Consider the following 23,412-nt stretch of genomic DNA (forward strand, 5'->3'; position numbering starts at 1 on the left):
TTTACTCTGTGGAGGGAAGCAGAAGTGACATTTGTGTGTCAGATTTTCATATGGCTGAACGTGGAGAAGCCCCGACCTGAAAGAACAGGGACATTCATGGAACTGTAGAAAACTTCTGCTATGTTGAAAAGGTCATATTAGGAAATCTTGTTCATCCTCATGCTGACTGTGATTCTGTTCCTGAATTGTATTCTCTGGAGCTTTTAGTGTGGTTTTTAAATGAGTCAAGTGATGAGACTTCAGTATTTCCCTTGGAAAGAAAACAAAAGCTATCCCACGGGGAAGAAAGGCAGATTTCCACTTAAGATGAGCCTTCTAGGAGGTGTTTTAATTTACAGCTTTAATCAGAGATGTGTGACACACTTCTTGTTCCTCTCTTACTGATATTTTGTTGTTTTGTTTTGCTTTTTTTTTCATCTAGGTTTGATGATTCCAGTCTTTTGTGTGGTGGAGCAGTCAGATGCCTCTCTTGAATATGATAATCGAGAAGAGCATGCCGAGTTCGTTCTGGTTCGCAAAGATGTGCTCTTTAGCCAGCTGGTGGAGACAGCGCTCCTGGCTCTGGGGTATTCCCACAGTTCTGCAGCTCAGGCACAAGGTATTCAATAAAGTTCTTTCCCCCCTTTTCTGTCCCGGCAGAAGGCAGCACCTGAGGTTGTTTGATGTAAGGAGAAAGCAAGACAATTGGTGGCAAATCTTTGAAGTGGTTATATCAGTTGTGTTGATTGCTTAATCTTAAACTACGTGTACAACAAGCCCTACCTTGTTAGCCTGCCTAGAAAGCGTTAGCTGGATCTTGCTGAAGTGTGAAATATGGTGATAATGATCAGTCAGCATATTCATGACACATTTGTTCTGTACCACGAGGCAGGTTGCTGCTTTGAGGAAGTCAGCACAGAAGAGCTGGATAGAACCTCTAGGTGTACAACTAGATGGTATCTGGCATTCCTCAGGGCAGGTTTGAACAGCATATTATAATCTTTGATTTTTAAAATTATACATTGTAGATAATGGTTATATATATATAAATAAATGCTGTCTTTATGGCCAGTAGTAGTAATGCTAAACATGCAGGCTGATTTCTCTGCTTTCGCTTACCTACTATATTGCTGCAAAGCCCTTTGTAAAGCTCTGTAGTCCCTTCCACTTAGAGATGATTCTCCCATAGCAGCGAAATCTTAAAATAAACAAAGCTTCCCTCTCTCTACCCAAAATAGCAGCTTGAAAAAAAAACAAACTTAAAATCCTAATCTTGAGGGAGATGGGCAGGAGGTGGTGGATTGGGAAAAATCTTCGCAGAACAAACTTTACATTTTTAGAGGCTTTTTTATACTAGACAGGTTATTTCAATGCTTATTCTTTTGCATAAGGAACCTGTAAGTTTCAGTTTTATCTTCAAGTCATCAGTAAAACCTGTGCATATTTGAGTAGTTTAATAGAATCAGAAACTTTGCCTGGGGATTTGGATTTTACCTGTTAGTTTCAGTCGCCTTGTATCGCTAGGTATTTGAACGTGTGAACAGAGAGTGAAGCCGGTGGTGTTGAATCCAGGAGTTCCAGGCAGTGGTTAATAGAGCAGCGCTCCTCGTACAAGCTTCTTTCCAAGCAGGGGGATAATGATTCATTTCCTCTGTCAGCCTCTGCTCTGTGAGAGCGGCTCAGGTTCTGCATACAGGGAGAGCTCATCTCCTGCACGTGTGTTTATTTACACAATGCCGTAATAAAAGCTCTTCGCGAAGGTAGTGATTTTGTTTTTTACTATGAAACATTTCGTGACAGTTTAGGGGAGCTTTTTTTCTGAACGTAAAGGGTCAGCGTATCCCCCTGTTTCCATCCTGGTGAGCCAGCTTCCTGTTTGACAGCACTATCCATCTCAGTTAACACAGGCGCTCAACGTGTTGCGAGCTAACATGTGGAACACGCTGCATTAGGTGGCCAAGATTTGATTCTTGGCACTTACAGAGGGGAATGGGCTTTGCTAGAAACCCACTCCAAGGAGGCATGCCGTTCAGTGCAGTGATCCACACTGCCTGAGCAGCTCACTTGGGGGAACCTTGCTTTTGCAGCATCTCTCTGTTGTGAGAATAACAAGGAGGAGAAACAGATTGAGTGGCGAAGGAAATCAGTCACTGTGCAGGAAGGAGAGGGCCACTGCGTCTTTGAACTACGGGCTTTGACAACGAGCAGGTTCAGATACTAATGTGTTGCTCGAAGAACTTGCCTAGAAAATAAAAGTTAAATCTCTAAATGTTGTAATTAGTGTAAAAGAAAAGGCTTTGGCATTTTTGTCTTTAAGGCAGCAATTTCCTTCCACTAAAATACATCAGATGGTAATACTATTTAGAAATGACAAAAAATATCTTCAAGACCCATCAGCTAACAAATCTCCTGGTCAGTTTATTTACCTTCACACTGAAGGGCCAGTACTCCCAAGTAATTTATACATCCTGGGCAAATACTGGTCATGCTGGTTTTAAGATACGAAGCTCAAGTACGCAGCATGTACTGTAGTATCTTGCTTCTGTGCTAGCTGTCTGCAAGCTGAGATGAGGTGCAGGCAGAGACACAGTGCTAGTAGATCTCTGAGATTGGTTAGTTTAATGAGAAAATTTATGGAATATTGGGCTATAATCTGTCAGCTAGGGTTGACAGAAGCTTGCTGCTAAATTGTTGATATAAGGATTTATTTTGGAACACAATTTTCCGATATTAAAAAAAGAAAAAAAAAATAAAGCTATTTGCTTTATTTATTCTGGTTGTAGGAATAAGTGTGCTTCTGTTCTAGTGCTTGGGATTGATTCCTCTTAGCAATATACATTGATAAACAGTCACGCAGTTCTTCTCTATGCTTTATGATCCACTGAATTACAGGATCTGCATGAGAAGTTGAAGACCCTCAGGTGCGTGTTTCAAAATGGTAAAGCTTTGAGCAACGTGTTGTGCAAAACACTGGCGTGAGTAGGTGTCCCCATGTCCTCCAGGGACAAAGTCAATGTGAGCTCGTCAAAGCTTTTGTGTTGTAAAGGCTGTCTAAGCCGTAACGTAGCGTGTAATAATTGTCACTTTTTGAGTTGGGAAAGTGTTTCATTTCCCCCCCACCTCTTGCTTTGGATTGCTCTGAGAGGAGTAGCAATGTTCACTTCATCTTGTGGGAAACATCTTGCCTTTGCCTGTTCCTTTTAGAACGGGGTCTCCAGTGGCAGATAAAAGAGCTGGTTGTGGGGGAGCAGAGGAGTTTGTGGCAGCAGGGAGAGTTGCTGTGCAGTTTCACACCGCCCTCGCCTCGGTTCACCGCGGCACCGCTACAGACCTGCTGAGGCTCGAGCAGGCGGCGTGCGACGTGCGTGTAGGGCCCTGCCTCACACTTGCCAGCTGTACAGCAGAGCCTGGGTGCCAGAAAGGAAACGTGGCACAGAAGGGTAGGTGGTGCGTTGCCTCCTTGAGGGGTCTGTACGCCCAAAGAGGCCCTGCCGTGGGGCTGGGCAGCAGGCTAGAGCTCCCCGAGGAGGTGACGCCATGTCTGAGCATTTGAGCTGTAGCCTGCATGCTCAGCTGCCACCTGGCCTGGAGCCTCATGTACCAGCTCGTCGTCACTTGGCTTATCGTGGCCAATTTTTAGTCCTGGTCACTGGGTAAATGGAGAAGTCCTAGCATAAATGGTCTTGAGACAAATACATATCAGGAGGTGTACATGAAGGTAGCCCCATGGCTCACTGGAAGAAGCTCTTTAATCCCACACAGTTTGGGCAGGATGTATTTATTCCACAAACAGCTGGTTGCGAATGTTTTTTGTTGATGGTGGCAGGAGCAGAGACTTTTCCAGCGAGTGCTGCCCTCGTGAAACTTCTCTTTTCTGACAGGAGCTGTGAAAAGTCTTCTGGAACAGCATGGGAATTCGTTAACAGCTTGGCATTAGGGTGTGAAAGTTGGTGGTGTGAATGGCAACAAAGGTTTAATAAACATTTATGTATTTTTCTTTCATCACTTGAGTCTACACCTGACACTAGGGAACCTGCTACATGTGCCTTCCGGAGAGGAAAAGAGTCATGCTTTAAAGGGGCACCTGTTCTTGGTGTAGTTTAATGAAATTTACATGCCCTGATGCAGTTTTTTTTTTCTTGGTGAGTGAGGGTATTCTAACTGGGCTGTGCAAGAGAAGGGAACTGGTAGGGGCTACGTACAGTATATAGTGCTGAGTGCTGGGGCAAAAGTAGTATGAAAGTAGCTGCGATCTGGAGTACCCTGTGTACAGTCCTGCAGCTTTGGGACCTGCTGTGAAAGCTGATTCACTCCTGGGTGTGGGGTGGAGGAAGAACAGTGCTAGTTTGATGCTTTTAGCAACTTCTACTTTCTTACAGTCCATATGAAAACTGTGTGATTTTTTTGTGGGTATATGTATATATGTTTTTTTTTCTTTTGACCAGTTCCTTATTAGCTCTTGTGAGTGTATATACAGTGGAGTGCCTGCCCTGATCGCTGTTAGTGGGCAGCTTTAGGTGGGTGCTGGCAAAGTAGTTGCTTGGGTTAGTTGCTGTGAGTGGCCAGCACAAGGAAAGGGTGGTACAGAAGAATTAAATGGTGCCGAGATGCCAAGTGGAGTGGAAGGAGGGGTGAGAAAACAGCAGAGGGAAGTTAACACAGACCAAGAGAAACATTAGGTGTTTCCCATCCCTGTCACTGTAGAGATGGCCAAGCCCTGGTTCTTAAGCAATGTACTGCCATGAGCAGAGCCATTGCAAGAGGCAGTGCCTTGCGTTGACGCCTTGGAGGTCCCTCTTCATGCTGCCTGGTTTCTTCTAGTGCTGTATACTGACTGAAGAGTGGGAAGCCTTATGGCTGCAGAGAGCTTGGGGTGGCTGGTCAGAGTGGAAGGCTGGAAAGAGAGGCTGGCAGTGGTCAGTGGAAGGCATAAGACAAGAATGAGAAACAGAAGAGGTTTAAGTATCTTACCTTGCCATGTGGAGTGCAGTAGCAATGGAGGAGAGTGATGCTCTGTGGGGATCGTGACTTAGCGACCTGAGGTCAGACAGCATCGCCCTGTTGGCCTTGCACAACTGGAGTGGGGAAGAGAATTTTGCTGCTGCTGGTCAGTGCCTGGCCAGAGTAGCTGATGAGGTACCTCTGCCCTAATGTCATGACACCCAGAAGTGTATCTCAGGACCAGTTGTGCTCCAGCTGCCTCACCTGTGAGGCTGTGATGTTGCTTGCAGCCATGGGAAGTTGTAAGACAAGCTGGGGTTGGCTTTGGTGCTTCTGCAGAGCACTGTGCTCTGGAGCAGTAGTGGGGTGTCTCTTGCAGCTGGCTGCAGGGAGGAAGAAAGGAGGCTCTTCTGACTGCGTAGCAAGGAAACCAAGCCGCAGACACGTGAGGGCTCTCCTCTGGTTCCATGAAGCACATGGCTGGGGCAGGAAGGAACCCAGACTGCAAGTGTGCTCATTTCCCTCAAGGGTCCAAATATGTGAGCTCAGCCCTGCTCTCTGCTGTTAATTGGAAGCCTCTTGCACTTGCAGCCTGCATTTAAATAGTATTTCAAAGGAAAGACCAGATCTGTTTGAAACGGTGGTGTTTAACGAATCAGTCCAAACCCCAGGCTGCTGTGTGTGAGAATGTGACAGCCTGAATGCTGGGCTCCTTCACTTTGGCTAGCCTTTGGGAGGCCAGTAGGACCATTTTATGGGATTATAACCAAGTGCAAATATTTGAAGGGTGTACATACCGATGAATGGGAGTGGATTTGCCCAAGAGGGTAGGGCTCTGGGGCAATTGGAAGGAGCTGAGGAGATGATTAGTAGGGAAAGATCCTGTGAAATATTCCCATCTGTGCTGTCTCCAGGACCACAAATAGCTTCCAACTGAATGTCAGGTAAAGGCAGAACATACCAGCTGGGGGCTGTATTGAACATGTACAAGCTAGTTTTACATTTCTGTATCAAGAAAGGTACAGTAAAAGTGTAATGAAACCTTGCTAAACTGTGCTTGATGTGTACAGCTAAGGTTTCTGCAGCTGGGAAGACCAGATAGGCTATTTTTAACCCAAGTACAAAGTAGCAGTATGGAAAAAATGAGAGGAAATCTGAGCTCAGGTTTCTCTGGTGAATGATGCGCAATAAATTACAAGGGTGCTACAATATGGGATCTTCTGACTCCTCAGCCAAGTGCCCAGTGTTTGTATGGCTGAGCTGTGGAGCCCTGTCCATGTGATCAACCTTCTAGCCAGGCTGAATGAATTCTGGCTTTAATGAATAGGAGAGACACTGGTGATATAATGACTTAAATAACAAGACAACACAGTGATAAAAAAACCTAAATGTTGGGTTATTTCGTGGCTCTGTCACTGTTTGCTGCTACTTTTTTCTTTCTCATAGCAGTCTCACCTAACAGAGTTGTCAGTCTGTGTAGAGTTGCTGTATTTCTCTCAGCTCAAACTCTTTTGCTACAGAGTATGACCACTCTCTAAACCAATATGTCTTAAAGCAAAAAAAAACCCCAGTTTACCCCCCCAAAAATGAAAGAAGCCAATCCAGCCCTTTTTGGAGTTCTTTTCAGCAGTTTGGTCTTACTCCATCCATAATTAAAGGTCCTTAACTTTAGCAATCCCCATTTGTCCCCCTTGCTTCTGTTGGGGACACTTTTAATGGATAAGCTCTTCTTCTCTCCAGTTTTGGAGGTGAAATTGTAAAAGACCCAAATCAAATCATTTAACAGTAATATGGGAGGGGTATGAGTCAAATGGACATCTTGCATTAAACCCTGACATGCAATTTCATGATAACTTGACTGGAATTGCTAAGCAGATTGGGTTTCTTGCAGCGATACTCAACCATCCAGATCAAAGTTTTCCTTGTAAAAGCTGCTCCTTCTTGAATTGTACATTCCTTGAGTTGTACTCTTTGTCTTTCTCCCTGATGTTTGAAGAAAGCGAGCTGAGTACTTCTCAAATATTTATTTCCCTCCTTATATACAGACATTTACCAGCAAATCACTGTTTTGTCTACCCTACAAAACTTCATGACAACTGTAAGTGAAACTCAATTACAGGAACCGTGAGAGAAAGTCAGAATTTAATGGGAATGCTGAAAACCTCTTCTTTCTTTGTTTTTTTTTGATAGGCATTTCAGTGCATATTGGACACAGGGTTTGAAAGACATGTTGTTAGAGGTTCGGCATCTCATGCCATTTCAATTAAAGCCCCAGAGTTCTCTTTAAACATTGCTTGGCACAATTAAGAAATCTTACGTAAAAAATAAAAGAGGTAGGGATTGAGGCTGCTTATATTTGTAGGGTTTATTAAAATTAGTGTGGGTTTTCTTTTGGTGGAAAATCTGACATATAAAGAAATATTAGGATTTAATATATTTTACATTTTACTTTTTTAATATATAAAAACACATTTATAACATTTATAGTTTAATAGAGAACATAAATATATATTATACGTATACACACATACAAATATATATTTATATACACGTATAATATATATGTATGGAAAAAGAAGATCAAAATCCAATTAATAAACCAGCCTTTCAGGTTACTTGTCACCCTCGTTCTCCGTTGGTAGTTTTGTTTTAAGTAACCTCATTGTCCCAACAGCATGAACTCTAGTGAATACTTGATTCTTTGATAGCTTAATGTGAAAATTCTTCTAACCAGTGGTCAGGAAGACTGTCTCTTCTCTTTTCTTCCCTAACCCCCCGTGCTGGTATGTGTAAAAGTTGTTACGTGGTGTTGGCTTTCTGATCCCAATATATTATTTACAGGATTCTTTTGATGGAACAAAACAAAAATCTGGGTCATATAGGTAAATGGGTAATTTATTAGTGTTTGAACAGCTTAAAGGAGAGTAACCAAAGGCAGCCCTGAACAGCTCAGCACTTCTGATAGCCACTTTCCACCTCATTTGTGGTTTGTGACTGAGCACAGCACCACTTGTAAGCAGGAGAGGAGGCAGGGGTGAAAGGGGGGGGTGCAGTGGACAGAGTGAGCTTTGGCTGTCCCAATGAAACACCCTTTCTTCCTTCCCTGTGTGTCTGTGAGACTTGGCATACCTGCAGTGAGAGTTTCATAGAATCATAGAATGGTTCGGGTTGGAAGGGACCTCAAAGATCATCCGCTTCCAAACCCCTGACATAGGCAAGGACACCTCCCACTAGTCCTGGTTGCTCAAAGCCCCATCCAGCCTGGCCTTGAACACTTCCAGGGATAGGGCATCCACAGCTTACCTGGGCAACCTATTCCAATGTCTCACCACCCTCACAGTAAAGAATTTCTTCCTAATATCTAATCTAAATCTCCCTTCTTCTAGTTGAAAACCATTACTCCTTGTCGTATCACTACACTCCCTGATAAAGAGTCCCTCCCCATCTTTCTTGTAGGTGCCCTTTGGGTACTGGAAGGCTGTAATAAGGTCTCCCCGGAGCCTTCTATTCTTCAGGCTGAACAACTCCAGCTCTCTCAGCCTGTCTTCATAGGAGAGGTGCTCCAGCCTTCTGGTAATCTTCATGGCCCTCCTCTGGACTCATTCCAACAGGTCCATGTCCTTCCTGTGCTGAGGACTCCAAAGGTGGATGCAGTATTTCAGGTGGGGTCTCATGAGAGCTGAGTAGAGGTGCAGAATCAGCTCCCTCGACCTGCTGGCCACACTTCTTTTCTTGCAGCCCAGGATGTGGTTGGGCTTTCTGGGCTGTGAGTGGACATTTCCAGCTCATGTTGAGTTTCTCATCAATGCACATTCCCAAGTCATTCTCCTCAGGGCTGTTCTCAGTCTATTCTCTGCCCAGCCTGTATTTGTACCTGGGATTGCCATGTCCCAGTTGCAGGACCTTGTACTTGGCCTGGTTGAACTTCGTGAGGTTGGCACAGGCCTACCACTTGAGCCTGTCTAAGTCCCTCTGGATGGCATCCCTTTCCTCCAGCATGTCGACCAAACCACACAGCTCAGTGTCAGCAAACTTGGTGAGGGTGCGCTCAATCCCACTGTCCATGTCTCTGACAAAGACATTAAACAGCACCAGTCCCAATACTGACCCCTGAGGAGCACCACTCGTCACTGGTCTCCAGTTGGACACTGAACCATTGACCACAACCTTTGAGTGTGGCTGCTGGCCAATTCCATCAACCAAATGGTCCATCCATCAAATCCATGTCTCTCCAATTTAGAGACAAGGATGTAGTGTGGGACAGTGTCAGGTAGGTGATGTCAGTTCCTCAATTTGAGGCCAAGCGCTTTGAAATGCATCGTGTTTTAGTGATGGTTCTGGAGGTACTAGTGGGCTTGTTGCAGTGGTGTGTTATTTGTTTGTTCCACAGTCATAACGGATCAAACTCCATAGATAGACTCTGCTATGGGTAGAAACCATTGAATCTTTCCTCCCTCTCCCCCTTTGTTTCTGAGAACTATTGCTAAGGCTGTGACAGCAAATCAGTGCTTTGGTTTGATGAGGGCTGTGTTCTTTGGTGCTTTCCATTTACTTTACGCTGCAGGCTGTGTGTGCAAAGATAATGCTGCAGGACAGAAGTTCCTTCAAGCTTCACTCTCTTTGAGGAAAGATTTTCATGTATTCTGCAAGTTTTATAAACAAATGAAGAAATGCTGGGGAAATTGAGCCACAGGCTTTTTTGTGTCACAGCAATCCTTATAGTAGTTTGGGGTAAAATAAAAATCAAGTTTGCTCCGAAAGGCCTGTGTGTACTCAATTAAAAACTTAGACCAGCGTATAATAAATTCTGATTTTTCTTGGCCCCCTTCCCAACCTCTCAGCTAAGCCCACAAGCTCATGAACCACTGGTATTTTTGATGAAAATTGGGAAATGGTCTTTATTAATTTTAATTTAAAATAAAATTTTGATGTCTTTTTCTTGCATTAATCTGATAACAAACCAACGCTGTATTTAAAAATGGGAATAAATTAGGTTAGGCTAGGTCTTCCTCTATCTAGAGAAGGAAAATGAGGTGCAGTTAGCAGCCTGTTAGCTGAGAAGCTAAATAATTAAACATTCAGTAGTATATGAGGAGAGCAGAGCCCGGTGGTGGTTAACACAAGTTAGGGTAGCTTTTTTTTTTTCCTTTTTCTTTTCTTCTTTTTAGACATTCTTGTATGCTGAGATTGTTTTCCAGTCCCTGTTCTAGATAAGGGAGGCAATATTTTAACCCTGTGGCTCAAGGAGGTGCCTTTTGCCCCAGCTGTGGATTGCCTTGCCCCGTCTGCCTTCCCCACCGGGGCACAGAACAGCCCATCTCCAGCTGCTTCTCCCCTGTAACCCAGCAGAGGCAGGGCTCATCCCCTGGCTTGTCGGGAAGCACATCCCAGCTTCTAGGATCTCTGGTTTGCCTTGGACAGAGGTTCCCCTATGCTGTGTTTGTAATGGGTATGCGTCTGGAGAGAAAGCAGAGTTCTTTCTGTAGGCTGGTCTGTCCAAAGTCCATTTATCATCAGTGCCAGGGTCTGGGTCTCACTGCGGGCGTGAAGGGGAGTTGGTTTGAGCCTGTGGAGAGCCACCGCGCTGGAAGCCAGGTCCCTTGCCAGCTCCTGGTGTAAGGCAGCACTTCCCAGTCCCCTCTAACCACACGGACGAGCTGTGCATGAAAGCTGGTTGTTTTGAAGCTGAAAACTTAATAAAGTAAGGGGAGAAAAAGAGATAAATGGAAAGTGCTTCCTGGTTAAAAAAAAAAAAAAAAGAGCGAGGGCAAAGGGACTGTCCCCTGTTCTGGGTCTGATCGTCTCGTTAGGAAACATCCTTCTGGTGTTGACAGCAGAGGGTCAGTTCAGAGGGTTTCTCACCCCTGCGTGTGAGCATTGGAGACAGGACTCGGCTTTAATCCTCCTGGCCCTTACTGGAATAGAAATGAACCTGTCAATCGGCAACTGTATTTCTGTATTTGATGTTTGCATCTTTTCATACGGGTTGAATTTTACAACGGCAGCCTGCTCTCCTGCATTGTTTGTTGTCGGGGGGTTAAATGGCTACATTTGCAGAATGGAAAAGGAATGAGCAAAAGATAATGCTGTCGGTGACCTCCTTTTGCCTACTATCCTGCCTACTGGAAACTCACTCAGAGAGTACTGATGAAGGTCCAAACTCAAGCTCTGGCCGAGAGAAGCGGGTGTGTATGTCCTCCTCCTGTCCACTCAGCTACTTGCTTATTTGGGGTGCCCTGTCTGTACTTGTGCAAGACTTATGGAGAGTGGCTCATACTCTGTCTTCCTTTCAGCCAGTCAATAGATTTGATTTATCCAGACAACTTAGAAAATACATGTTTGTACAGATGGGATTAAAAAAAGGCATTGCATCAAGTTCAATGAGAAGAGGTTGGAGTATTTTTCACTGGGTATTTATGGGCAATTTTACTTTCAACTTTATTCCAGCAGAAAAATAATTCTTCTGATGAAGTAGCTGTCAAGGAAACTATAAAGCTATAGTAATCCTGGGATCTGGAGCCTGTATTTTATTCCGTTTCCACCCCCCAGTTTTGTATGTGCAGCATCTTTGAGTTCACCTGGCTGTTTCCACAGTTACCAATAAAGAGTTAAATTCAAACAAGCAAGCTAGGAGGAGAATGTGTGTGCCAGTCAGGATTCTTAGCTAAATTGCTTTCATACTTTGTTTTTATAATATATTTGCTGCCTAGCCACATTTTGGCCTTTTTCCTTTTTCTAACAAAAATCATTATGTGGGATAGCTAGTAGATAGTTCCTACTTCCACAGTGACAACTCCATGCTAAAAATGGCCCTTGGCACAGGGATCGTTAACTGATGGTAATTTGTCTGCCTTTTTGAGAAGGGTTTTTTTCCGGCACCAGCTTTAGAATCTATTAAATAGTCTGTGGGGAAAAAAGTGTTTATCTTGTGTTGAAACCGAGGATGGACCAATTGCTTGAGGAAAAGAATGTATCAAATAAGGAACTATAGATAATACTAAATCTTTTCAAGATCCTGGAAGGAGATGTTTAGGCGGAACTGTGCGGCAGTCAGCATGAGAAAATTGGCATTTTGTGAAATGCTACTGTAGAATGTTTCAAACATCACTATTTATGTATCCATTTATATAGATAGCATCAATTACATATTTTTAAATGTTGATGATGGGTCTAAAAACTACACGCATTACGAACATAAAACTTTCTGTGGATTGAGTGTGGAGAACAAGCCTTTTTTTTTTTTCCTTAGCCTGAAAGCTGTATTTGTTTGCTTAAAAAAATGAAGAATGGTATTTCGTTGGTAATATTCTCAGAGACTTATTAGTATTTTATTGTGGAGCTTTTAAATAGAAGGCTACACTTAATAATTTTTTTTTCTGATATCTCTGCTAAAAGAGCATAGCAACATCATGCATTTTCATTTTCTGATCACTAAAAATCCCCCCTACCATAAATGTGTATGTGAAATTGAGAACCTAATTAAAAGATTAACAGCATGTACAGTACTTTACCCAAAAGGCATGTGTTAATTTGTTAAAACACTAAAGATTTTTATGCTGTATTTTTTGACGCTATCAAAATATTTTCAGTGGAACTGGTTGAACCTGGTCTCTTTATTATAAATTCGTCTGCAGAGTAAGACAACTTAATTTCATATCTAATTGCATAAGGAATTATAAATTATCTTTTCTAAGAGACCTATGACACTAAAACGCAGAATGAACGAATAAAACTGATTTGTTCTAGTACAAATGAAGATATATGGCAGTATTTTTATTACAGACACCATTTGTTTGGGTTGAGTGTCTGAATATTTTGCAATAAGATACGAAGTGCTTTTTGTCAAGCAGTCATTCTAGCAATGCGTCTTAAGGTGTTTTACAACTAATTGCCATGAAACGAAGAAACCCAAATCAACAAAAAACAGCCCCACCCATAAAATAAATCTCTATGGGGAACGGGATAAATCTGCTCCAAAGGAAATATGTTTTATATGCATTCACAGAAGTGGCGGGATCTGCCTCTTCGATCAAATGTGCAACTTTTCTTTTGTTTGCAGAGGAAAGACCTGTTGATTTCAAAAGCGTGGTTTATCTCAGAAAAAGGTGACTTGCTGTATGCAAAATGGTAGTTTCCAGCTACGTAAGTGATGCCACAGTCTAGAGCAGAGCACACAGGCCAAGGATTACAAGTCTGCTTTCTGGCGGGGGAGCAGGATTGATATACGGGGCAGTGTACCGGAGGTGGGCATTTCCCTGATGTAAAGGGAAGTGAAGGTCCTGCCGTGGCCCCATTAGTGCCACCTAACCCAGTGGGGTGCCCTGGTGCTGCAGAGTGAGGATTTCCTTCCCTCTTGGGGACTTCTGCAGGAATCTTGAACAAATCCCCCTTTCCTGCCCTTAAAGCACAACCAGTACGTATTCGCCTTCAGAAACGACTGGGTATTTACCAGTACAAAGTGATGTATTACTTCAGGAATTAAATATTATTCTTATGGCAGAATTTAGTAGAAACTGGCAATTATTAAAGATTTGCTTTTTGTAACTGTTCCCCATGGAATTTTATTCTGTTGTTGTAAATTTAAAATGGTTTATAGTAAATTTACCAATTTGATCTGAGCTGTGTCAGTGTTGGTGCCAAGGCTGTTTGAATGTTACTAAACATCTATTTGACCAGTTTAGATGAAACCCTGTTGCATTATTTAGTGTGAGTATATTGTTTGGAAAGGAACAAATTAATATTCTACTGACCTTTTGAGGGTTGAATTAATAAATTTATTGCAAGGATTAGTTTGGTATTGTATAATAGAGACGTTCTTTTATTTATTTATCCAGAAGTACTTTTATTATGAAGTTTACCGATACAAAGCTGCTTCTGTTAAGCTGATTGTCATTCCCAGATACTAAAACACCAGTGCCAAATTGTCTAAATCCCAATGTATGTATGCATTTTTGGTTTTTCTAGAAGGGGGCCAAAAGGGTAGCACAGAATGTCATAAAGGCAAGTAGGAAATAAAGCTAGAGAGATTCTCTGGTCTGGTTTGAGTGGTATGAAATGAAAACTGCAGCATTTATGGTGAAGTGTGGATTACGCTTTTAGAAAACATTTATGCCTAATAATCCAAAGTGATTTCAATAACAAGACTAAGAAATATTTTTATTACCCTAAAATCATGAGATTTTTTCCCCCCTTACCTTTCTGTAGCTCTGTAGGAAAATTTCATTTTGCAAGGACTTTTTGCGCTTTACAATTTTGAGTGTGTGTCTTTACAGGAAAGTGGGGAGGGTGACACCCCCCAAAAAAAAAAAAAAAAACAAAGAGAGCAAGTGTTTCTATGCTATTTGTAATAGCAATGTCATGTCTCTGTGAGGGACAGCAGAGGGATTTTTGGTAGTGTAGTGAGCAGTTGCACCACCTCAGGGAGGGACAGCAGCTGTCCCACTCTTTCCCTTCTTGCTGAAGCGAGGTTGGGATGGAGCTGCAGGTACAGCTGTAGTACTGACATGGCCCTGTGCTGCCCCACAGTCACAGTGGGCATTTTGTGGAAGGAGGGGCTGTTACCGGACAAAATTGCCACCAAACGTCTTCAAGGCTTCTCCTGAATCCTTCTCTTTTTTATCTGTTTCTCTTGTGCATAAACTCTGGTTTTGCATGTAAATGTGAGAGAGATGAAGAAATCTTAGCTGCAGATGGAAAAAAACCCCAGTGTCTTGATATTTTAAAAAATCCAGAATTAGAAGGAGATAAATTTATGTAGCCTTTGCACCATAATAATGTGGAAAGACCTGACACAAAGCCATAAGGCTTTTTTCACAGATTCAGTTGTCTGGAAATTGTGCAATGCTGTTTAAACGGAATGACTTTTAACAGATCGCAATAAATTTAAAAAAAAAATTATGTTTTCACCAAGGATTACATGATGGCAGTGCTAACTCCCATGCAATTAATAGACAGCGTGTACTTTGTTTTCCTTTGAGTGCTTAACATTTTCTCTAGATTTTATCTGGCCATATATCCAGGAACTGGGTACGGATGCAAGCTGCTCTTAATTGAACTGTATTTAGGACTATTAAAACCATCCTATTTATTGTATGACAAGATGTGTATCTAAATTTGCATCTGCAGCAATGTAGCTGTATCATGCATATCCTGTAGTAGATAGGCAAGCCCCGAGTCCATGTATTTTTAGATACAAAATATAATTGGTTTATTACAAAATGACTTCTTCGATCAACATAGAATTTGTCTTTTACAAAACCTGCAGTTATTTTCCCAGAGCAGTTCTGAGGTAGAGTTTGTAGCTTAACAGGAAGAAAGATGGAATGTATTTTAATTTCAGCGTGGATCGTTGGCATGTTGAGTCAGGTTTTGTGTTGTAGCAACTTCTGTATAGGAAGCCTGGCCCTGGTTTCCCTTGATCCCCTACTGAATGTCTTTTTACGTCCAGCTAGTTGTGTGATGTGGTGTTTAGGAGGAAGAAGATGGTATCTGATATGAGGAGTGATGAGTTTAAATCTGGAAGCAAAAAAAATCCCTTAGTTCCATTCTTGCTGGATTAAGTATTTTATATAACATGCTTTATAGAAAAAGGGCTACATTTGTACAGAAGGAGGTGCCAGAACGCTAATAGAAGTATAGTAGCTCATCTGATGGGTGGGACAGACTTCTGCATGCTATTCGGAAACAAAATTAACCCTGTGTGGGAGTATAATACTTAGCATTGATAATTCTTGACATTTTCTTTCCCATACTTAAGGGGCTTTTGATGAGGGGAGCTTCAGCTTCTCTTAAAAAATTTAATTTGTAGAGATCAAATCTTAGAGGATTCCATTAAAAGCTTGTGAGCATGATCCTGTCTTTGACGTGAGAACATAGAATCCAGAATATAGATTCCAGAATAGAAAAGAATCCAAGCATTTTAATTTGCTGGGAACACAAAGGAGCTGGTTGGTAACTTTGGGATACGGTATTGCTCTCTGAAGCTCACTTTGCAGATACGCAGCCGTGTGACAGTGTGATTGTACGTGGGTCTGTGTTGCTTTCAAACACGCCTGGGGCCTCCTGTGGCCCTTTCGTTATTTCTGAACCTTTGGCACCGAGTGCTGGTGGGGGATGTGTGGAAATGGGGAAACAAGAGAACTAGATATTAGAATTCAGTAGAAGATTTAAATTAAGCAGAAACCTCAGTATGGTATAAACTTGTAAGGCTATATATACACTACGGCATGCGGCTGGACCGTAGTCATGCTCAGCAAACCACTGAATATTATAGGACAGTTCATATGTTTTCTAATTCTTCTCAGAAAAAAGAGGATTTCAGTACTGAGTAATATCTTATTATCCCATTCCTACTATTGACAGCATAGCAATTTGAACTTGCAAAAATAGCAGATTAGGTATTTCCCTGAAACTACATATACTATTTAGCGTCTTACTGCTGTTCTGGCAGGACAGCATAGGGATTGACAGAAACTGGGGCTGAAATTGACTTGAGGGAGCTAACAGAGTATAGCAAAGGTTATGAAAAAGCAGTGCTTTCCATTAGACATCCTGTGCAGAGAGAGATGGGAAAGGAAGATGCCAAGCAGGAACTGCACACCATGAATGTAACCTTTTGAGCCAGGAGGAGACTAAGGTGACAATTCCATATGGGGCTTTTCTTCCTTAGTAGGCAGTACTAAGAACAGAAGTGAAAAAGCTGATAGTAGTGGAGATAACGTCCTGACCTCTTAAAACTTAGGTGTAAGGTGCGTATCTCAGAGTCAAATATTCCTTGCAATGGTGGAAACTTAAATGCAGTGTTCTGGTATTACTGTAGTAAGGCCAAAAATAGAACTAGAAAGATTTTCTCGGTGTGGAGGCTAAGTAAAATGCAAAAGTTAAACGGGCATCCAGTTGTGTGATGCAGAGTCCAAAATCAGAACACACAATGCTGTTAGTGTTCATAATTGTTGGTGCTGTAGCTTCAACAAGGAATTCTTTACAAGAAGAGTAAGCCATGTTTTAAGTTACAGTAGTGTAAATAAAGTCAAATGCTTCTGAAGTGAGTGGAGTTTTTGATTTCCACTGATGCAATTGAGGGCAGAGGTTGAAACATGATTTTTATTTCCAGACGCATTGCAAGCTACATTTCACACTTGTTTTACATGAAGAAGTAAACACTCTGTTGGGAGGCAGGATGGGAGCATAGATAACACAGCTTCAGATCCGTTTATCTATAGGATCAGTAACTGCTGTCGGTTGTTTGTGAAGAACTTGTTTGGGGTGTTCCATCCACGTAATTTTTCAGCTGTGTCCTAATATGGAAAAACAAACTCAATACAGCTATTCTAGAGTGAGCTACAGGAGGGATAGGCCACAGCCATTTTACTACTTATAGGAAAGCCATCCATTTGCAGGATATTTTTTGTTTAATGATCTTCAGAGTCATTTAATTATATTTTATAATACATGGTAGAAGCTTGGGTTTAGGTTTTTTGCTTGCATATGTGAGTACCTGAGACACAGTGACTTAGACTGGGACAACAAAATAGAAATTACCTGTAGGAATCCTCCAACCTGTGCAGTCAAGAAAGATGAGACCTGTGTCCTCAGAGGACAGAAGCGTGGGAGCTCTCACACTGGTCTAATATATGTAAGATTTGGCCTGGTTTCAAGTACTTTTCTTAAGACTGGAGGAGGGAGAAAGCTGCAGAGAGTAGAGACACGCATGAAGCCTGAGGTTGGGGGCTTTACAGTAGGCTATGGTGTTGCTTCAGTTGTGTGTCTGTGTGTGTGTTCGACTGAAGGTGGGGATGGTGAATACCCACCTTTTTGGCAAGAACTGAGAAGTCGGTCTTTAGCTTGAGTAATACTCATATGTATGTAGGAAGGTTTTAAAAGGAGGGGAAAATATTTGTTAATCTGGACTATTTGTGGTTGAAATATCATAAACATTTGGATGTAATAAGAAAACTACAGTAACTTCTTGTTTCAGAGAACTTGTTAGAAATATTACTTGAAATTAAGATTCATACGTATTTGCGGAGGAGCTTTCTTTGTGAGATTTTCATGTAAAAGCAGGGTTCCCTGTCTAACTACATCCATAAATCAAGATGGTGCCTTCTTTTCTTTGGAACTTCAGGCAAAGAGTTTTGTTTTTAAAGCATAAGGTGGTTAGTACTTGTCTGTAGCCTTTTAAATGGTGCACAAATGCACAAGATTTTTCTTTGATTAACTTTTTTTTCCCCATTTATTACCGAGGTGGTCATGTAGGAACATTCATGAGAAGCTTTAGAAATCGTGGGAGATTTATGATGTTGTATGATGTCATTACAGCAATACGCTGCATTGTAAAACTTCAGAGTAACCACTTCTGTACCACCAGGGTGAATAATGGAGCATTCATTCATTCCTACCAAATCCCAACATCAAATATTCCATAGGCTCTCTTAAAACAGAAACTGTGCCTATAGGAACATGTAGTGAGAAGTTAGGTTTGGGAGGGTGTAATCAGAGTACCTCAAAAGGAGTGGTAGATTTTTCAATTCCCAGAAGTTATCATGTTAAGACTGCACAAAAGCTAGAGACTCTCTGAGGTAAAAGCTCTTCAGAAGGAAGTGGCTGAAAAAATCTTGGCTCGCTCATGGGGAGCTTCTGAGAACAAGTACTAGAGGCCAAACTCTGCTCTGTTACACCATCCTACATCTGGGGTAGGGCCAAGGACGAGCGCTTTCCCCGCTGCGACTGGACTGGAGGGAGTACGACGCAGAGGGGTCGGAGCAACCAGTGACTCTACTCTAAACCACACATAAAAAGAGTTTAGCAATCTTGGACTGTTGAACAATGATTCATTTTATAATATGACCACAAAATGTAGCTGAGTTGGTAATGATTGCTTCAAACAGCTCGAGAAGCTGAATGAGCAAGGAGGAGCCGGGATTACCCTTACCCTGCTAAGCCTCCTCCTTGGGCCGGAGGTCAAGGCTTCCCCACACAGCTTTTGCCCCAGGCCGCACGGGCGGGCAGGGGAGAGCTCTGCCTGTGACAGACACACAAAGGTCTCATTCTTTAGTGACAAACGTGCTTTAACAGCCACCACTGTATACTGACACTTAAGCAAAATGAAAGGAGGTGTTAAGTCTGCTACTTACTTGTTGAGGATGTTAACAGCTGTGTGGCAACTGCATCTATGGTATAGAAGGGAGAGGAAGATACAAGCAAACTTTCACAGCCATCCTTTCAGATCTGTAATTGCATCCAGACGTAGCAGCAGTGTCATTTCATTTTGCAGAGGAGCGTGGCAGCCCTTGAAGTGAGATTTCTTGGTGTTCAACCCCACACGGTAGAAAAGGTCCGTTGTGCTCTGACCTGCTGTAAAACACGTGGTACCAACCCGTGCATGTGTGCTCAGAGTGCCCCCTTTTCATAGACAACTGCCATTTGTTGCAGGGGTTGCTATGGCAAACTGGGGCAGAAAGTCCTATCTTGATGTTAAAGCGAAATACTTAGAAATTGTAAGGAGACAGATTTTGAGAATATAAATTAATTAAATAGCAGTAATTGCATTATTGCACTGTCTTGCCAGGGAAATAGCTATTCCTGTGAGAATCTATTACTGTGTTAGGTCTTGGAGCAGAGTATAATTTTTTGAAAGTGATTTAGGTTTTCCAAATCTGTCTGCTTTTATTTAATTCTAATTAGTGGTAAATGGCAGCTTGGCCCTGCAAAGGTGGTCATCATCCTGCTTGCTTGAGTTGTTAAAGATGTAAGAAGACTGAATAAGGATTTACAGTTTGGGCTTAAATTGACAGAAGTAAATAACTTTAACCTCACCAAGTTGGCTCGAGTAGTTGCTCTATAGCTTACCCTGGTGGGATCGGTGTCTTTGGACTGGGACGGGAAGCAGGCTTCTGCCAGATTGCAGTCCTACAGCTGCCTAACGTGCTTTTTGCTCTTTGACTGCTGGAGGTGCAAAGTGCCAGGCAGGCAGGAGACTTCTGTGGTATGTTTCTTCATTGGCAAGAAAAAGAAAAAAACCCAAGGCTTGCCTTATTTTTTTTCCCCTGTGTCCTGTCTGCTTAACGCCTCTGGCCTTACTGTAGTTGTGTCCTTCTTCAAATCTCCAATGAGAGGAGGATGATTATACTTCAGAACCAGAACTGATAAGCTGGATGCAGCCCAGCATATTTTTAGTCCAATTAGAAAAGCCACTTGGAAATATTTTTTACTTTTAGTGCTAAAACAGGCAGTTCTATAGTTCTGTATCTTTGCATCTGTAATAGTTATTCATTAGAGTATTTCCTTACATTTTTAAGTGGGACTGTGTTATGGCCCTTTGATAATGTTTGTGGAGAAATGAAGACTGAAATGCCCGCTTCCCACATCTGAAAGAGAAATTCAGATTTAAAAGGAGAATTAGATGAAACCACTACATATGAAGAGAAATGAAAAAATGTTTTTTGTGAATATGTTAACATGGACCATAAAGAGCCTTACTCAGTTGACCCCGTGAGTGAAGTCCTTTCTTTAGGTGTTCTCCAAGCACCTGTATTCATTGCTCAGCTGATCTACCAGCCTCTGGTTGGCTGAATGTGGGCATAGATCAGTGACTCTGCCTTGATTATGCCAATATTGCCGGTCTTATGAATTGACCATCTGTTGTTTGCCTTTGTGTGCACATTAAGAATCAGGCAGCAGGAGGAGGGCAGTAGCCTAGGATTAATACTTATATCAAAGTTCAGGAACTCTTAAGTCTTCTCAGTTTTGCCACTGCCTGTTTGCCTTCAAGAAGTCATCTTTGAGTGTGCTGCTGATGCAGCTTGCTGCAGTTGGTTGTGCTGGTGATCAAAGATAAATATGCGCTTCTGTCAAACGTCCAGACTTAATGCATTTTAGTGCATTGAGAGTGTCATTTTGTACGTTCCCCCTGAGTAGGCAGTAGATTGTCCAATGTATCCAAGGAAAGGAATGGAATGTAACAAAGCTTCTGTGTTCTGGATTAAATTTGATATGTTTGGGAGAGGGACCAACAGCTTCCCAAATGGGAATTTTAAAAAAAGAGAAATGTAAAAATGTTTATAACTAGCCCAAGTCAGCGTCCTCATCTGGAACTGGCCAAGTCTAATTCAAGATGCTTTTCATGCCACTGTGTTTGCCAGCTACCTCTTAGACTAAGGCATTTGTAGTGATTCAAGAGTTCAACTCTGTGTTAGAAAAAGAAAGGCACTTCTTGTGGAATATCATTAAAAGCTGAGCCAAGTTTTTTTTCTCATGTGATATTACTTTCTTGAATCTGCTCTCTTTCCTAGTGTTTTGTACAGCATTATTCTTTCTTGTTATGTTTATCATTCCTCAGTTGAGAGGTTTTTCACTGCATTACCCGATGTAAAATGATCTCATGTTCAAGGCTAAAATTATGGAGTTTTGAAAACCTGGGCATTCTGATTGTCACCAATGCAGAAATAAGGTGTAAATGGCTGAGTGCTTTGAAAGGGAGCTTTGTGTCCACTTATCAGCTTTTCTTATCTTCATAAAAATGACAAAGAATCAAATAATATAAAAAATATAAAAAAGGTTAGTTGAAAACTACTTTTTCCTACGCGTTGTAGTCATTGCTTATGGGTAAACATATGCATAAAACATTGTAACTGCACCCACAACATTCATTCTTATTAGATGAATACGCTTTTTTATACTAACTCTGCATGGTAAGTGAATAATTTCTATCTTAAATTCTACATTTTTTGTCTGTGGTTACAACCAAAATTATACAGGTTCCCTGTGTGGAATTATATCCTGAACTACGTTCCCCCAAGGTATTTTTAAACTTTTCGCCTAAATGATGTGCATTATTTTAATTACAGCACATAACAATTATCTGGAAGCTATTGGTTATGATGTCAGTCTGAGGTGCCACTTAAGTCCTTTTCTTCTCACAATTAATAAAATAATAATTGTTTCAAAGGCAGGCAGGGGTGCGAACCCCAATCAAATCCTGGCAGGCATGTCATTATCGTAGCAGGGGAAAGCAAAGGAGCAGGTCCCTCCCTGGTGAAAGCATCGGGAAGAAACGGGTGGTTGTATTTGTTTTGGCAGCCTGAAGCTGTCGTGAGCCCGCAGTCCCAGCCAAAACCAAGTGAGCTTTGAGTTGACTTGAGCCATTTCTCAAATGTTTTTGTGAGCTCTCGCTTTTTTTTTAAAAAAAAAATTCCCCATATTGTTTTAATTATAATTCTCAGTGCTGGGAACATCACACTAGATCTTCCATGTTTCAGGAGTATTTATGAAAGGATTTCTCATCAGCTAATAGCCATTATTTCAAAAAATCTTCATTGGTTGGGTTAAAATCTGAGCTCAGATGTGTGATCACATAAGGGAAAATTCCGTGGAGACTTGGAGTGGAATGAAGCCCCCTCCTTAATACTTTTGTCTAACATATGTCACTGTATTAAAAATAATTACTTTGGTTCCTTAGAGGGGAAGAGGAAGGTTTTTTTTAAAACTTGGAATTCTATATTGAGTAGGCAAATAAACTCCTGAGATTGCTTTCATTTGAAAAAGATACTTTAAATGTTACCTTTTACTTGAATGTTGGCCAGTTTAATTTAGATTATTGCTTCTGACAATTAACCTCGTGTTGGGCTGCACTTGTCTCATTAGCAATGTGGCGAGTGATGAACTTGGATTTGTGAGGGCTGAGCTCTCACCTGGGGAACTCACCCGCCGGGGCTGCACCGCTGCCCTGACAATTGACAAATCCACATAAAAGCTGTCCACGGAGGGCAAGAGCTGGAGGATTAAACAAACGTATTAGTAGTTGTATCAAATTCATTGAAGAGTTTTGCTGGGAGATAAAGTATTTTTACTTTATTTACTTTATTTTTTTTATTTACTTTATATTTATTAGATTTAAATTATTTATATTTATTAGATTTAAAAATGTGTTGTTTCAAGGTGATCTAATTTTGTAATTTTCCTGTTTCAACTTTTTCTAATTTTTGAGACAGAATTTCTCCTTCAAAATATATCTGCTTTAAAACCAAGTTTTTAAATAAAAAGGGAATAGAGTGATAGAAAGGGCTAAATAATTAATAAAATCCTTAAATTCTGTTTTAATGTAGTGCTTCATCTGCCAGGAAATGATCAGTTGATTTGTTTTTCATTTAAGCAAAACCAGTTATGCAAGTTGTGGTTTCATGAACTGATTTATCCTTCTTTTTCTCCCCTGATTTCATCCACTGAAGCAAAATATCTGTTACTTCCACAGTCTACTGCTCTGTGTTACACAGGGAGTATTTGGGGAAAAATGTTGTCTTTTGGCAGTGATCTGTTGAACTTTTGTGGAAGATAATTTTCTGCAATAGAAATAATAACTTTACCACCTTTGTACAGTTGAGGGCTTCTCATAAAAATATCATTAGAGAATGACTACTAATTTTCAAACCCCAAGATGAAATACAGAGAGATTTCTGGCATTGGTAGGGGAAAGAACTGAAAAAAAAATATATTTTT

The 23,412-nt window shown here is 41.4% G+C and overlaps 1 protein-coding gene across 1 annotated transcript in view; it reads left to right on the forward strand.

Moving 5' to 3' along the window:
• The first annotated feature begins 426 nt into the window (after nt 1-426).
• The window catches only part of SATB2 (SATB homeobox 2), a 113,630-nt gene continuing 90,644 nt past the window's right edge, over nt 427-23,412 (forward strand). Inside the window, exon 1 of the mRNA XM_014954075.1 lies at nt 427-598. Within this exon, the coding sequence (XP_014809561.1) occupies nt 427-598 (172 nt within the window). The remainder of the gene's footprint in view (nt 599-23,412) is intronic.

Source organism: Calidris pugnax, unplaced genomic scaffold (genome assembly GCF_001431845.1).
Source record: "Calidris pugnax isolate Ruff unplaced genomic scaffold, ASM143184v1 scaffold103, whole genome shotgun sequence".
In the NCBI taxonomy this organism is placed as follows: Eukaryota; Metazoa; Chordata; class Aves; order Charadriiformes; family Scolopacidae; genus Calidris; species Calidris pugnax.